The sequence below is a fragment of the Apium graveolens genome, chromosome 5 (genome assembly GCF_009905375.1).
Source record: "Apium graveolens cultivar Ventura chromosome 5, ASM990537v1, whole genome shotgun sequence".
Classification (NCBI taxonomy): domain Eukaryota; kingdom Viridiplantae; phylum Streptophyta; class Magnoliopsida; order Apiales; family Apiaceae; genus Apium; species Apium graveolens.
In genome coordinates, this window is record NC_133651.1 from 7,228,222 (window position 1) to 7,244,974 (window position 16,753).

The window sequence follows — 16,753 nt, forward strand, 5'->3', positions numbered from 1 at the left end:
AAACACTACTACCTGCTCTGGCAACCGGAAACCCTCAACACGATAGGGACCGCCAGGTACGCTCTTACGAGAAGTGCGCTTAAGCCTGGCCATCTTCTTGCTTAACTTCCATGGTTAGATTAAAACAAAACATATGAGTATAAAACTCAGCAAGTAACTATAAAGTAGTTCTACGGTATAAAACCCACAATATACTTTATCAATCTCAGGGCATTCTACTTTATCAGATCTATGTGGCAGATTTATATCTTTCAAGTTATGAAAGGGTTATGAAGGAAATTTTTAGCCTTTCAATGAACAAGGCTCAAAGCAGGGGGAAAGCCGACATTCATCACAAATCATTAAAGGATCAAAACAGATCTTTCAAATGGAAAGCGACAATCTTTTCATTATATGGAATCAATTGTATGATCAACAGAATTAAAATTAGGGTTCATGAACTATAAGTCTCACAATATCACAATCAACTCTTATCAAAGCAATATAACCATTTTCATTTTCAAAGAATCAATTACTGAGTAGGAAATTTCAATTCCTTCTTAAAATCAATACGGAACCCTTGATTGGACCACTTTATCTTTCATTTCATTATGATACGGGTGATCAGCCCGTACAGACCTCCATCCGGTCTTTAAGGTACCAAATGGCATAATTTCAGCCTTAAACTGGACTAGCCCCACTAGCCTCTTACTATGACTGGACTAGTCCCACTAGCCTCATACGTCCCAATCCAATCCATCAGGAATTCGTTTGGAAAACCTTGAGTTGGAAAAAAATAGGTTTTCTAAATTCATTTTATCATTACCAAGAATATGAAATCATTCGGACTCTTTCAAGTCAAAACTCATTCTTAGATTCAATTTCAAGAAATCAAAGTTAAGGAAATGAATCAAGGATAAGAAGGTGCAATTCTAGGGGCCTTTGAATCAATGATAATAAGGTACTTAAGTTAGAATAATCAAAATTGTTTCGAGGATCAATAGGGAATATGGTGATCAAGGAGTGTAGCATCATTACAAAGGATTTGTAAAGGTACTTATAGGGTTTATAACAGTTCATGGTATGACAAATAATTTGAACAGGAAGATAGGTTACCAAAGGATTGAATCAATAAGCTTATCAATATCAGTTTTACAAGATCAAAGACAAGGTATCTCAAGTCAATAACAGGGGTTCATTCTTTTAATAGTTCAATACTCTACATAGCATGAACAATATCCTCTCTATAACCATCTACATAAGTAATTAGAGTTACTTGCCTGAATTCGCTTTCCTGAAGGTTGAACTACTGCCACCTAGTATACCTTTCCCTTTCCTAGCCTGAATGCCCTTACGCTCCGAATCTACAATCAAAACCAAACCTTAATCAGATTCTCAACTCTCGTTCCCAGAACGTTCACTCAATACGATAGCTCGACTATACTTTTGACTCGAACTATATGAATATAGCTTATATACACACATGCACATAGCACATAACACATACTTTTCTCGTAGCCTTTATAAATACTCAATAATCAACTTATACTTGCTTTAATCTCGACTATTCTTTAAATCAAATGATTATAACTTATACGGGTACACAATTCATACACCACTACATCTTTACAACCATAACTATCACTTACAGCTTTTAAAATCAATCAACTTAATTCCCTTTTCTTTTATTCCTTACTTCGAACCACATACTATAATTAAACAATCAAATCCATAAACATTTACATATACATACCCAATCATTCTTTCGATTATCAAAAACCAAGTTTTGACTTTTAACTCTTAGGGCCTATTCGGCCTTATTGCAAATACCAACCACAAAATCAACCAAATACTCACTTAGTTCACATAAACACATAACTCATTCAAAAACCTTTAAAGAATCATTTTCCTCTAATCAACAAAATTTGAACCATAACTATACATATATGCTTACATGTAATTCAAGTTCATCTCTTAAATCAAACACTCATTTTAACCACAATTTCCGAATAACACATCAAAACATCACTTAATGATTTAAACCCTAATCAAATTTTCCTAATTAATCATGCATGCATTCACTTAGCATCAAACCAATCTCTTTTAAACTCATTTTTCATTCGGCTATAACCATAAATCACAACTCAAGAACCAAACAATGACATGCATCACTAATTCTTCTTTTAAACCAACATGCAATCTCATTTAAACATAGTTTACACCAAGATCAAGTCACAAAATCCAATTCCCTTTTTATTAGTACAAAGGCCGAACCAAAACCTCAATATGCAACCCTTAAATTTGATTTCTTTAGCATCCAAATCAATTACACAAGTCCAAATACTTTTAAAACAATCATAAAAATCCTTTTATCAATCAACAACTTATTTTCATCATAAAACCAACTTAATAAACAAGAACCATTCGTTTTTCAAGCAAAACAATACATGCAACTTCTATTTTGATTCTCTAAATCCTCAACTAGTCAAATCTTTTATTTACCACTAAGAACATGCATGAACAAGTCATTTCATCAAGAACAATCACATTTATTTTTCAAGAATAACACATGCAATAATCAAAAATGAGTTTTCTGGTATGGTAGAGCTCAGTGATTACATCATCACTCACCACCGGTTCACCGGAGTTCATCACCAGTGGCGGTAGCTTCACGGTGGTGCCCTCATTCGAGTGTATCCAACCACGAAACCTCCGATTACTTCTAAAACTATCAACAACAAACACATGCAAGACATGATCATCATAAATTCACATCATCTTGATTCTATAAAACAAGAACTCGGTACAACCGAACCTACACATACACACACATCCGCATACAAGTACCAAAACACACATGCAAGTGGATCAAAGCTTATATATAGAACAAGGATGAAGTTCTATGGAAGAATCCATAAAAATCAAGTGAAGAAGAGAGATGTACCGAGAGGAACAGAGAGAGAGAGAGAGAGAGAGAGAGAGAGAGACTTCGAGAGTGAGAGAGAGAAGAGGGAGAGAAGAATGAGAAAATGGAAAAAGAAAGAATTGGTTGGGTGGAAAAGAAAGAAAGGGGAAGAGAATGAGTTTATATATAATATGGGGGCATGGGTAATTTGGTAACTCACTAATTCCCCTTTATTTTTGATTTACCTTCTCTTTTTACTCAAATAAGATAGAAATTGAATATTGAATTTATCCCTCTCGAAAAGTAGAAAATTATTGAGAGTGAAAATTTTAAGACGTAGATCTCGAAATTAGCTTTCAAACCATTACTCATAATAAACTTTTGAGCGTACAGTTGATTTTATACGATTTTTACAAGTTTGTGCTAATAATAGCATTTTATCACATAAAAATCAATTTAAAATGCACGATCATCAAAATAAATCCATCAATCATTTTTAGAAAGTTTCTAGGACTATTTCGAAGATAACAAAACAAGTCTCATGCCTTTATCTTACTCAGATAATTTTATAAAAATGTGCGAAGGTTAAATAAACCTTATCTAAATTAAATGATTCCCTTAAATCCATAAAATATTAACAGATCACGTAATCACGCATACAGACAAGCAAGCACATATACTGACACATGACAATTCATGTCTGATCATAAAAAAAATTCCGTTTTTATCATTACTCCTCTTTTTGTGTATCGGGTCACGTTCTGCCTGACGGCCCGACGCTCAGCGTTTCAATTACGCTTCACCATATCATTATCGACCGACACGTCACTAGAACACAATACATCACTTAAACATTTATTTCACATAATAACACATATTTCACATTTTAAATACTTTAATCCCTTTTTAGGACGGGTTCCGTTATACCTGACGGCCCGACTACAGAGCTTAATTCCTAAGCTGACTCTTTAAATTGGAACACGCCTATCTACGCTCCCATATGCTAATATACAATAAGGACAATTAATCATCACATAAATCACATATTTTATAATCACATCACATAAATCATACTTTATTGACTTAATTACGTCGCAAAATTCTCGGTCGTCACACGCAGTCCATAATTGCCTTACCAAATCCTTCTAGCAGATGTTTTGGTTGCGGCCGACCTCCCCACTTCTCAAAACTAAATAGCCTATCATTGAAATCACCTAAAACACACCAAGGTAACAGAAAATTTGATGCAAGATCACGCAATAAATTCCATGATTCTTGGCGTTTGCTTCTTTCTAGGTAGCCGTAAAAGCCCGTATAACGTCATCGACCAATCTGCTCACACATGACCTCAAAATTGATATAGTTATTATACCTTCCTTTTATCTCTACTCCTCCTTTATTCTTCCACAATAGGGCTAAGCCTCCCCCATGCCCTTGAGCATCAATAACAAAACAACCAGCAAAGCTAATAGACTTACACAAAGATTCTATTTTATTTTTTTTACTAATATTTCTGTTTCTGATAGAAAAATTAAAATGGGCCTATGTTTTGAATGATCTCCTTGAGGAGTCTAACTGCTCGTGGATTGCCCATTCCACGGCAGTTCCATGCGAGTAGACTTATGGTACTAGGCGGGCCTGATCCCTAGAGCCCGCCATTTTCAAGTTTTTTGGATCCGTTGTCATTCCAATCTGACCAGTTTGTAAAAGCCCATCTGTTTGCATATCTACTAGCCCATTATCTTCTATTATTAACATTCCTTTGTCTTTGCACATTCGCTTTGGGTCGATGATAAAGTTATCCCCTCCCCTAATTTCTCCCTCAAAATCTATCTCATTTAAAATTTTACCGCCCATATCTTTCACCTCCTGATTTCGTGTTGTGATTGTGATCCTTCCGTTATCTTCCGGATTCTCAGCAACAGATTCCTTGAATTTCGCTGCACTTACTTTCATCTCATTTCCGGTCGCCAACGACCCTGACTTCCCTCTGCTTTTCTCCCAGTTACTTCCGCCTTCAACATTTCTCAGCCATCTTGATCCAGTAACATTTTTAGTATTCCTTCCTGTTGCTCGTAACCACGTACCATGTGCTCGTACCATCTCTTTCCCCGGATTTGCATACACCACATCACAATCTCTCTCTGAATGGCCTAATCTTCCACATACGAAACAAAAGGTACTAAGTCTCTCGTATTTAAAGTTTATCCAGCTCCATTCGCCTCCTTCTCGTTTGATTTTTATTCTCCTCTTTCACAGCTTACGTACATCTATTCGAACTTTGATACAATAATATTATTTCCATAGTCCGTTAAGATTTGACGTGTCAGATTTAACATAACTTCTGATGTAATTTCCAATTCTTTGAAAGATAGTTTCAGAGATGAAACCATTGGGAATATCATATACTTGTACCCATATATCAGCTTCATTCAGTGGTACCTCATTTGGATTCTCCCCTCCTATTATTTGTTTGTAGACCAACATCCCTTGTTCCAACGACCATGGGCCACCTTCGACTACCTTTTGCACATCCATGGGATGGTAGAACACAAAAGAATATCGCATCTCCCCTATATCATGAATCTCAACCCCCTCTTTTGGTCTCCATATGGATGCTAAAATATTTTGCATCGCATTGAAGTTTATGTTCTTCTCTGAAGAAACCTCCCAACTAATACAAAAGATTCTTTCTTCTGTGTAATTGCGTTATTATCAACTATAACCCCTCCTTCTTCTTCATTTTCAATCATTAAGTTTGCATATAAGTCGACCAACGAAGATTTGGAAATTACTCAAGAGAAAACAGAATGATATACTTGTCACATGAACAAGATGATACTCCCAATCAAGGAGAGAGAAAAACTCTCATTCGAGAAAAAAAGTAGAAAGATGCACTTCATAACGGCATAACTTTTTCAAATCATTTTATTAACCTTTTTCGAATCAATAAACAAAAATAATAATTATTATTATTATGGTTTATTTTTCAAGAGATCCGATAATCATATTACTATGGTTGTAGTGTGTATGTTAATGATATACTTCCTCCATCCAATTTTAGTTGTCACATTTCCTTATATAGAAGTCAAATTGACCATTTTTTGACCAAAGATTAAACATTATTCTTATATTATTTCAAAAGAATATCGAGCCTTTCTTTTTCATTATTTTTAAGATCTGTATTGTGGAGTTGCATATTATAAGGCAATGTATTTGAAGTAAACATAACTTATATAAGATGAAAAACTGCAGAGTCTTTGAGCAAAGCTCAGGGGTTTTGTATTTTAAATAAACTGAAAAGAAGAGCCACTCACACTCTACATTGATTCATACAATGCTAGTTAAATAAGTGAATACAATCTAACCTCCTGAAAGTGGTAACTAGAAAATTAAAAGAGTAACAACGTAGCATGTGCTAAATTTTTTTCATTGAATCTAAACTACTTTATTTTTCATAGGTAGCTCTAAGTTTGTTCATTGGACCTATACAATATCTTTTTCATAGGCAGCAATACTAACTTATACAATGCTTTTATTTTTGTACATATACTGGTTGAATACGGCTCGGGGCACGATTTAGTGGCTAGAGGAGAAAGCTGATTATGTATTTATCATTATATTTTACGTTGATGGAAAACTGTACTGTTATTCCTATATTAGTAACTATACTTGCTATGATTATTTAATGAACTTCATTGACCTAACGAACAGGAAATTATTTGTACCAAATATATTATGCACGACTATGATCTTGAAGTGTGCTTTCAATTTATTAAGAAAGTGCTAATTTATCATAAATCTTGAATTTTTTGTGGCTAACTAGATTAGGGAGGAAACGAGCGGGCATTTATGGGTGTGTAGGGATTGCTTTTGCACACTGCAACATCAGCTTTTTGCTGAATAACATCAAAATATCTTTTTGATAAATTTCAAAAACTGTTTTTCTACAAAGTACTTCTGGCCTAATACTGCTTTTAGATAATTAGGACGCCCCCATGCCTTTTAAAAATAGTTTTTCAGCTTTTACGGGAATCATATGCTGATTTCATCATAAAACCTCACCAGCAACATTATTTTTAAAATTTTTACATCAAAATATTTCTCGTCTAAATTTATTGTCAAGTAGTAATCTATTTTTTACAACTCTCTTTTCAAAACCTGCACTTTTTCTGACAGTAAAGCTGATTTAACACCAATTTCAAATAGATCCGAACAAAAAATCTTCTTATTTATTATTTAATGCTGCAGTTTATCAAAAGTGGCGAAGCTACAGACGATCATGGGGAATAGCCTCATATCATGTTCAATTTACTTACAAACATTTTCTTCAAAAAAAATGTTTGAATTCAAGTTCATTTTGAATCATCTCCTTCAATAGAAACGACCAAGCAGTTGGCCCCTTTTGCTTAGTCTCTTATCACCTACTATAATATTCATGATCAAATATAATGAACCAACTTTTTGTGTCTAATTACAACTCAAAATTGGTCGTAAATAATTTTACATTTTTGACCGACCTTTTGCAATCAAAATATAGGTCAGTTAGTTGGTAATATATCCAATATGATTTATGACGTATGGGGCCAATTATCAAGAAGCTCGAATGTTAGAACAACCGACTATGTTTCTCCTCAACGTCAATCATTTGCGACTGTTGGTTCAAAATTAACCCGATTTGAAACGACCTACATTAGTTGGTCGATGGTTGCTTTTGACATCATTCCAATAATCAAAGACTATTAACGACCATTTTATTCCATTATTTGGGACCCATTTTCTTGTAGTTGATGTTGTACATTTGTTTGTCTTGTCATTGCTTATGAGTTTTAACTTAAATACGCTTTGACGCTCATCCATCACTTATTTGTTTTTGGTTTTGTTGACTTAATATAACTTCTTATATCCGCTGATTTTGTATTATATGTTCAGTAGATTAAGGGGCTTCTTTGGCTAAACCAAAAAAGTTGACCTAATTTATAAAATCAAAATAGAGATCTTGTGTGATTATGATGATTGACTAATTGGAGTGGGACAAGGAATTGCTTTAAAAATACAATAATAGCCTACATTGTGCTAAATTTATATACTGGCCCATGACCTATGCATGATGTGAGTGTTTTTAACTTTTTAAAGTAATGAATTTTTATGGATAACTAGTATATAACATGTGTAATGCACTGTTATTTTTATAAATATAAATAGTTAATTATAATTTTTATATATTACTAGTCGTATTCATACCTTACACCTCCCCATTGAAAAAAAATTAGGATTATATTTTACCGTTCTCGTCAATTTGATCTAAAATATTTAATGACTTTGAATTTGAGTGACCGAACAACTACTAATAAATTTTTTAATATTTTTATCTTAATATAATACTACAGATACATATATAAAGATAGATAGATTGCTGAAATAAATTATAACAATAATACAATAGTGTGGTCACAATTCAAATTAAAGTAAAAGATATTAATTTTAATTAATTTTTAAGAAATTAATTTTTAAAATTTTCATATGAACTTTTTATATGTTTTGAGTAATTTTATATATTAATAAATTTTAGTAATATCATTATATATGCTAACATTAATAATAATAAATTAATAATTTTCTTAATATATATATATATTATTGAAGGTTATGTATATGCCATCAAAAAGATCCAAAAAATTTGATATTCGTTCGAAAACTTCGCATTCGTATCCGTAATAAAGCGGATATTATCTGTATCCGAAACAAAGCGGATATTATTCTTATCTGAATTCGATAATTACGGATACAGATACTGATATAGGCATATTCGTATCCGATAATATCGGAATCCAAATAAATATATGTTATATTTTAATATATATATATATATTACAATTTATTCTATCAAATTCATAGTGTATGTCAATAGACACCACACATTAGACATCGGTTGACGGTGCCACTGATGTTAAAAATTTTAATGACATCACCCCGTGTTTTTTTGATGTCTTTGTTATTTGAAGACATCAGTTATTATTAAACCAATGTCTAAACTTTACAAAAAAAAAAAAAAAAATTCGCGCTCACCTTCATTTTCCCCTGTCAGTCAAAATCCCCTCCATATCTATTCCAAAATTCCCCCCTCCCAAAATTTCCCCCCTTAACCAATTTTTTGTTCCCCCCATTCCTCACTTTACAATTAAAATCTAAAAACTAAAATTAAAAACTAAAAACAAAAATCTGTCTTTCTCTCTGCTCACTCTCTCTCAACCCATCTCTCTCTCGAACCTCTCTCTCTCCGCTCACTCATAATCTCTCTAAACTCCGCTCACTATCTCTCTGTTAAGCTCTGTACTCCGGTAAGTTATCTATGTACTCAAATACTCAAATCGAACTGATCTTCTCTACATGAAGACCAGTTTTATAAATTGAGGGTTTTTGAATTCGAAACCCTAATTTTGTAAAATTGGGGGTTTTTTAATTCTAGTGATACTCCTTCAAGGTTCAGACCCAAAGGAAGCACATACAGACTTATCAGCATTCACGCATTCAAATCGCTGTATAAAGTTAAAAAGGAAAGCTGATTTCATGATTTATTCAATTGGAAATTTAAGTGACTGTTATGATTTATTTAGTGTAAGTTTCTTCTGATTAATTCCGTGATAGTCTTGTTATGAACTCTTTCTTGAGTGATTATAATGCATAAACTTGGTTTACGTGTACCTAAACTCTGTATTTCTTTTTTCTGATATCTGGGGATGAAAATATTTGGTTTTTCGGTACTATGATCTTTGTTAATGAACCTACTCAGACCTAGTGCTTATTTTCAAAACTAGATTTTAATGCTTTCGAAGCTGATGTAATTTTTTCTTCAATTTTATCATGTAAAAGAGTTGGAATAGAGGTTCTAATTTTTTGTATCTTTATAACACTGTAGTGAAATTTTAGCTCATTTTGTTTTGAAGGAAAGACTGCACATCTTTGGTGTGGTTGCCATTGTTTTATGTGTAATGGGCTCTATTGGTGTTGTTATCCATGCTCCACAAGAGAGAATTATAAACAGCGTGAAGCTATTATGGCATTTAGCATTACAGCCAGGTAACCAATTGACAAGTTATAGTCTATGCATTTTTTTTATGTTTCTTGGCTATGAATTGCTGCAGATGGTTTCTCATAGATTGTTGCAGTTTGCTTTCCATTGTATGGAAAGTTGAAATTCGTGTTTACATTGCTCTGTCATCCGCAAATGCCCACCTGTAGTTAAATACTAAAAACAAGTCAATGTTTTCATTTTAGTCTGCGTGTCCAGTGCTCAATGATTCAAGAGTCTCCTCCCCATTACAACATTTCTTTTCATTTATCTGCTCTCCTAAATTTACAGCCAGGAGCAGTAAAAAATATCCATGATAGAACAAGTTGCGTTAACTATTATACATTCATGGTTAGTTGTTTAAAATTTCATATATATTGTGTCCAACTACATTTCAGGCCTGTTACGCTAATAGGGTTTTCGCTTGGAGCACGAGTAATTTTCAAGTGTCTTGAAACTCTGGCTAAAGCTGACTGTGATGGTATCTTCAGGGACATAAACTCTTTTTCCTTTTCATTTATGCTAGCCTGAACTGTTCTAATGCAATTACAATGAATACTTACACCTCAGCTGGTTGAAAGAGTTTTTCTCCTTGGTTCACCTCTTTCTATTAAAGGTGAAAACTGGGAAGAAGCAATGAAGGTAATATCCTACTTTTTTATTTATAAACGATCTGTCTTGGTGATCCATTATGTTTCCCTTTAAATTCATAGATCAGTTCTTTTGCAGGTTTTGTCTGGAAGATTTGTGAATGCATATTCTACAAATGACTGGATGCTTGGAGTCGTCTTTCGTGCTAGGTATATACTATAGCAGCCGTGAACTTATTACTTAATGTTCACAATTCTGCTGGTTCTTCCCATCTACTGGATAATACCATTTCTCGATTTCATTTCTGATTAATTTTAAAAGTATAACATTGGTTCGCCATAACATGTGATTTTATCTTTGTGAGTTTATTCTAAAACGTTGCAACTTGATATTCTCATATATAAACAGTCTCCTCAGCAAAGGATTAGCTGGAATGCAAGAAGTTGATACCCCTGGAATTGAGAATGCAAGTATCTGCTAACCATCATTTTTTGTTGCAGTTAGCAGATATACTTATCATACTTTGATATAAATTTAACATAATTATGAGTAAATGAGTTTTTCTTGGTACAGATCGATGTAACAGAATTCGTGGAGGGTCACTAATTAATTTAAGAAAATGTCTGAAGCTGATGTGGTTTGTATATTAAGTGGCATTGCATTATGTTGCAGGAGATTGTATCATCTCAGATGATTTGTTTTATGTCCAATTCTTTATTTGAGCATTGTTCAAGAAAGATAAATTTATTGCTAGTCTGACTTTAAGTTTCTTTTTGTAGGCTTAGGAGCTCCCTTTGGCTACAATTTAAACCTCATCAGATTGCTGCCGGAGCTGCATATCTTGCTGCAAAGTCTATGAATATAGATCTCACTTTATCGCAGCATGTCTGGCAGGAGTTCCAGACACCGTCCTCTGTACTTAAAGGTATGTGTGCAGAGTGTTGAATGTGCCAATTTATTATCCAGATATATAACATTTTATAACATGCATTGTAAATTCCATTTTATCTCAAGTTGACCAACATTATCTGTATTTTAAACCGTAATGTTCACTTTTATTATTGACACAGGTTTGGTAACACGGCATACTTGCATATATCTGTGGCTTTCATTCAGATGCTTAAAGCCCTGAGTATGTGATTTGAACAAAATTTACACTTGTAAATTGCCTGTAAATTGTATCCAACTCTGTGATGGGGTGATATTTCCTGTAAATTGCCTTTTTTTACTTTTAGAAGAAAGCATTGTTCAGTTCATGAAGCTACCATGTTTCCGTTAGGTAACTTCTATATTGCAATATTTCTCACTTGCAGTTTCACATTTCTGTTTGTACCTTAATTGGTACTTCTTGGAGCAGCCTGGAATGGAAGTCTCTCAGATTAAGTTCAACTTCTGGATTTTTTTTCCAATGCCATTTGTGCGCTAGCATTGAACTTCTCAATTTTCTTAGTGATTGGTCGAACCGAAGCAGTGACCATTCAAGTTGCCGGTGTTCTGAAAGATTGGATATTGATTGCTCTTTCAACTGTAATATTTCCGGAGTCTATTATTACTGGACTAAACATTACTGGCTATGCAATAGGTATATAACTTACGATCATTATACTTTTGGATAAACTTTGCTTGTATAAAGTTAATAACATGCAGTGTTTACTTTCCTTGATCATCAGATGTTGTCCAGCAGTTAATGGAGCTCTTTTAGAAGATAATATGAAAGACGAGTATAGAATGACTCAGTGGCATCTGAGTTTTATCTGTAAATGTTAGGCAACTAATCGTTCATATATATCATGTCTTACTTTTATGGTCATTAGTGTTTAGGTGTATGTATAGTAAACCTGCTATGCAGGAGAGAGTTTAAGAGATATTACTACTGATTGAAGAAATTTTCAATATACTGGCTACCCGTTTACATGGTCTTACATAAATCTTGTTTATTTCTTTTTGTGTTAGCAGTGTTTAGCACTTGACATGTATATAAAAAAAGCTGATGCCAAAAAAGATAATGTACATCACTTTAAGGTAAAACACTGATGTCAAAGAAATTCAGGTTCAAGTCTAAATGAAACATAGAAATCACTTTGTTTAAGATAAAACTGATGTCAAGTGACATTATAAGCATCACTTTTAACCAAACAAAACTGATGTCAAAAAACGTAATGTACATCAGTTTCAGACAAATAACTGATGTGAAAGACTAACATGTTCAAGTCTAAATGATACATAGACATCACTTCATTCTAGAAAAAAGTGATGTCTATACGCTAAATTAGACATCACCTTTCATTAAAGAAACAGATGTTTAATATGCCATTTTACATCACCTCTGTCAAAATTATCGATGTTTTTGTGATAAAAAATATAGCTCATGATGTGTTTAACATGTTTAATTAGGTGTAATTTAGTTATTAAATAATTTATTTATTTAACATGTTTATGTAAATAATCAACACATAAACATCTGTTTTTTAACTAAAATCGATGTCTAATCGAGTATAGACATCGGGTATCCACCGATGTCTAGAATAGACATCACCGACATCAACATCGGTTGTGAAACAGCATAGACATCGGTCAAAAAGCGATGTCTATGGACTTTTTTCTTGTAGTGATGACAGCCAAGGGACTTTCCACACAAATGTATCTTCTCTCATACCAATACTTCTTCGGCAACCTTGTTTCACCACATCCTGAGCCGTAATAATACTTCTCCACATATAGCTTGGATTGTTTCCAAGTTTTGCATTTAAAAATATGTACCTGGAAAATATATTGCCTTCATGATGCTGGTAACAAGAGGGTTCATGTTATTTTGTAATCGCCAACTTTGCTTTTCTAACATTGCAAGATTAAACTGCTTAAGGTTTTTAAATCCCAAACCTCCCGCTTCTTTTACAATACAAAGTCTATCCCAGGCCATCCAGCGCACTCCCTTACCATTATTTCCACTTTTACACCAGAAGCCATTCATTTGGCATTGAATCGTGTTACACACATCAGTTGGAATGAGCATTAAATTCATCCAGAAATTGGGTACGGACTGCGCTGATGTTTTTAAAAGAAGGCATTTACCTGCTTTTGATAGTGTTTGATTCTCCCATCCTTGCAATTTCTACCGAACTCAACCACTCAAAAAATTAAATACTTCATTCTTTCGATTACCCACTGCCATCGGTATCCCCAAATAATTTCCTGGGCTCCTACTTTCTTCAACCTCTACAATGCCATAAATGACTTCTCGATTTTGTGTAGATGTATTCGAACTAAAAGTGATCGCAGATTTGTTAAAGTTCACGGCTTGTCCAGATAACTCCTCATATCGCGGTATAATACTTCTCATCACCCTTGCTTCTGATTCAACTGCTTTAAAGAAAAAGTAGCAATCATCCGCAAATAATAAGTGTGAAACAGGTGTTGCCCCTCTAGCGATAACACATCCATAAATTAGCCCTACATCTTCGTGTCGTTTAATGATTGAACTAAGAGCTTCAGCACAAAGAATGTATAGATATGGAGAGATTGGGTCCCCTTGTCGAATCCCTCTTTGAGGTCTCACATCACCAAAAATCTGCCCATATTGAGTAAAACTGTAAGTCACAGTCTTAATACAGGTCATGATTCTATTGATTCATAATTCATGAAATCCAAACTTTATCAGCATTCCTTCAATAAAATCTCATTCAAGTCTGTCATACGCTTTGGATACATCAATCTTTAGCTCAGCCACGCCATTTACCCCTTGAGTCCGCTGTTTAATATAATGATTCACTTCGAAAGCAATCAGTGCATTAGCGGTTAATAATCTTCCCTCAATAAATGCACTCTAATTAGTTGATATTAGTGTTGGTAAACACCCCTTCAATCTATTTGCCAGAACCTTAGACAAAATTCTGAATAGGACAATACACAACGAAATCGGGCGCAGTTCAGTCATTTGTTGTGGTTTTTTCACCTTCGAAATCAAGCACACTAAAGTATGGTTGAACTCCACTTGTAATTCTCGTGTTTCAAAAAACTGTTGGCAGAAAGCCACCACATCATTCTCAATTATGTTCCAATAAGCTTGATAAAATCCTGGATTTAACCCATCATATCCTGGTGCCTTTTCTGCATGCATTGAAAATACAGCCTCCTTTACTTCTTCATTGGAAATAGGCTGCAGTAGTTGTGCATTTTGCTCTTCTGAAACCTGTTGCACCTTTTCTCTATTAGACAAGTATCCTGTTGTCAGCGGCGATGTAAACAACTCTGAGAAATAGTCTGTGATTATCCCCTCTCTCTATCCAATCTCCATTCTTATCTTTAAGCCTGGATATATGATTATTCTTTTTTCACCATGATACATAATTATGGAAAAATTGGGTATTTTGGTCCCCTTCACGCAGCCAAAACTGTTTTGACCGTTACTTTCAGTAAATTTCTTGGCGTTCCAACAACTTTAAAATTCCCCCTGGCTTCATTATATATTTGCACACCATACTTATCTCGTCGTGAACTGAACTTTCTCATAGACCCCTACAGTTTTTAATACTCCTATGAAGTTATTTCACCTTACCTCCACCCCATTCTTCCAACTTTAAACAACAGTACTCAATTTTCTCTAAGATGCTTCCCTCATCAGGTGTGTTCCAGCTATTCTGTATTAAGTTTAGACATTCGACATCTCGAATCCATATATTTTCAAATTTAAACCTTCTGGACTTAGGCATATAAACCTGTGAATTTAACTGAAGGATTAGAGGTAAATGGTCTGAAGTAGTAACATCAAGCACCATAATCTCGGCGCTTGGGAACAACTGTCTCCATCCCTGATTTGCAAAGCCCCTATCCAATCTCTCTTGTATCCATATCGAAGTCCCTCATGATTTCTCCCATGTATACTCACTCCCATAAAAACCAAGATCCTCAAGCCCGCAGTGTGATGCCTTCAATCTCAGAGTTAGGAAATGAGGACCCACACACCTCTAATCTACTAATTAAATGAGCATAAACCCCGATTGCCTACTAACAGGATCAAACAGGATAAAGTATGAGACAAGATTACAACTACCAATCATAAAATATAACTTACAACCCCAAAATAAATTCAAATATACATAGTTGATCCCGGCTTGGAACCGACAGATAACCCATTGTATCTTTACAACTCTCTGGCTAAGCGCTTGCTCACTCAAAAACACTACTACCTGCTCTGGCAACCGGAAGCCCTCAACACGATAGGGACCGCCAGGTACGCTCTTACGAGAAGTGCGCTTAAGCCTGGCCATCTTCTTGCTTAACTTCCATGGTTAGATTAAAACAAAACATATGAGTATAAAACTCAGCAAGTAACTATAAAGTAGTTCTACGGTATAAAACCCACAATATACTTTATCAATCTCAGGGCATTCTACTTTATCAGATCTATGTGGCAGATTTATATCTTTCAAGTTATGAAAGGGTTATGAAGGAAATTTTTAGCCTTTCAATGAACAAGGCTCAAAGCAGGGGGAAAGCCGACATTCATCACAAATCATTAAAGGATCAAAACAGATCTTTCAAATGGAAAGCGACAATCTTTTCATTATATGGAATCAATTGTATGATCAACAGAATTAAAATTAGGGTTCATGAACTATAAGTCTCACAATATCACAATCAACTCTTATCAAAGCAATATAACCATTTTCATTTTCAAAGAATCAATTATTGAGTAGGAAATTTCAATTCCTTCTTAAAATCAATACGGAACCCTTGATTGGACCACTTTATCTTTCATTTCATTATGATATGGGTGATCAGCCCGTACAGACCTCCATCCGGTCTTTAAGGTACCAAATGGCATAATTTCAGCCTTAAATTGTACTAGCCCCACTAGCCTCTTACTATGACTGGACTAGTCCCACTAGCCTCATACGTCCCAATCCAATCCATCAGGAATTCGTTTGGAAAACCTTGAGTTGGAAAAAAATAGGTTTTCTAAATTCATTTTATCATTACCAAGAATATGAAATCATTCGGACTCTTTCAAGTCAAAACTCATTCTTAGATTCAATTTCAAGAAATCAAAGTTAAGGAAATGAATCAAGGATAAGAAGGTGCAATTCTAGGGGCCTTTGAATTAATGATAATAAGGTACTTAAGTTAGAATAATCAAAATTGTTTCGAGGATCAATAGGGAATATGGTGATCAAGGAGTGTAGCATCATTACAAAGGATTTGTAAAG

General features: G+C 34.2%; 2 protein-coding genes across 2 annotated transcripts; one reads left to right on the forward strand and one right to left on the reverse strand.

The window, feature by feature from the left end:
• Positions 1 to 10,340: 10,340 nt before the first annotated feature.
• Positions 10,341 to 12,249, forward strand: LOC141659719 (uncharacterized). Its single transcript, XM_074466646.1, has 6 exons — positions 10,341 to 10,437; positions 10,527 to 10,598; positions 10,686 to 10,756; positions 11,327 to 11,472; positions 11,998 to 12,129; positions 12,218 to 12,249. The coding sequence occupies exons 1-6, from the start codon at positions 10,435 to 10,437 to the stop codon at positions 12,247 to 12,249; spliced, it is 456 nt and encodes a 151-aa protein (XP_074322747.1). The 5' UTR covers positions 10,341 to 10,434.
• Positions 12,250 to 13,668: 1,419 nt separating this feature from the next.
• On the reverse strand, positions 13,669 to 15,322 carry LOC141659720 (uncharacterized). The gene is made up of 4 exons (XM_074466648.1): positions 15,103 to 15,322; positions 14,500 to 14,768; positions 14,243 to 14,295; positions 13,669 to 14,134 (listed from the first exon to the last, which is right to left on the reverse strand). Exons 1-4 carry the CDS (start codon positions 15,320 to 15,322, stop codon positions 13,669 to 13,671), a joined length of 1,008 nt encoding a protein of 335 aa, XP_074322749.1.
• Positions 15,323 to 16,753: the final 1,431 nt, after the last annotated feature.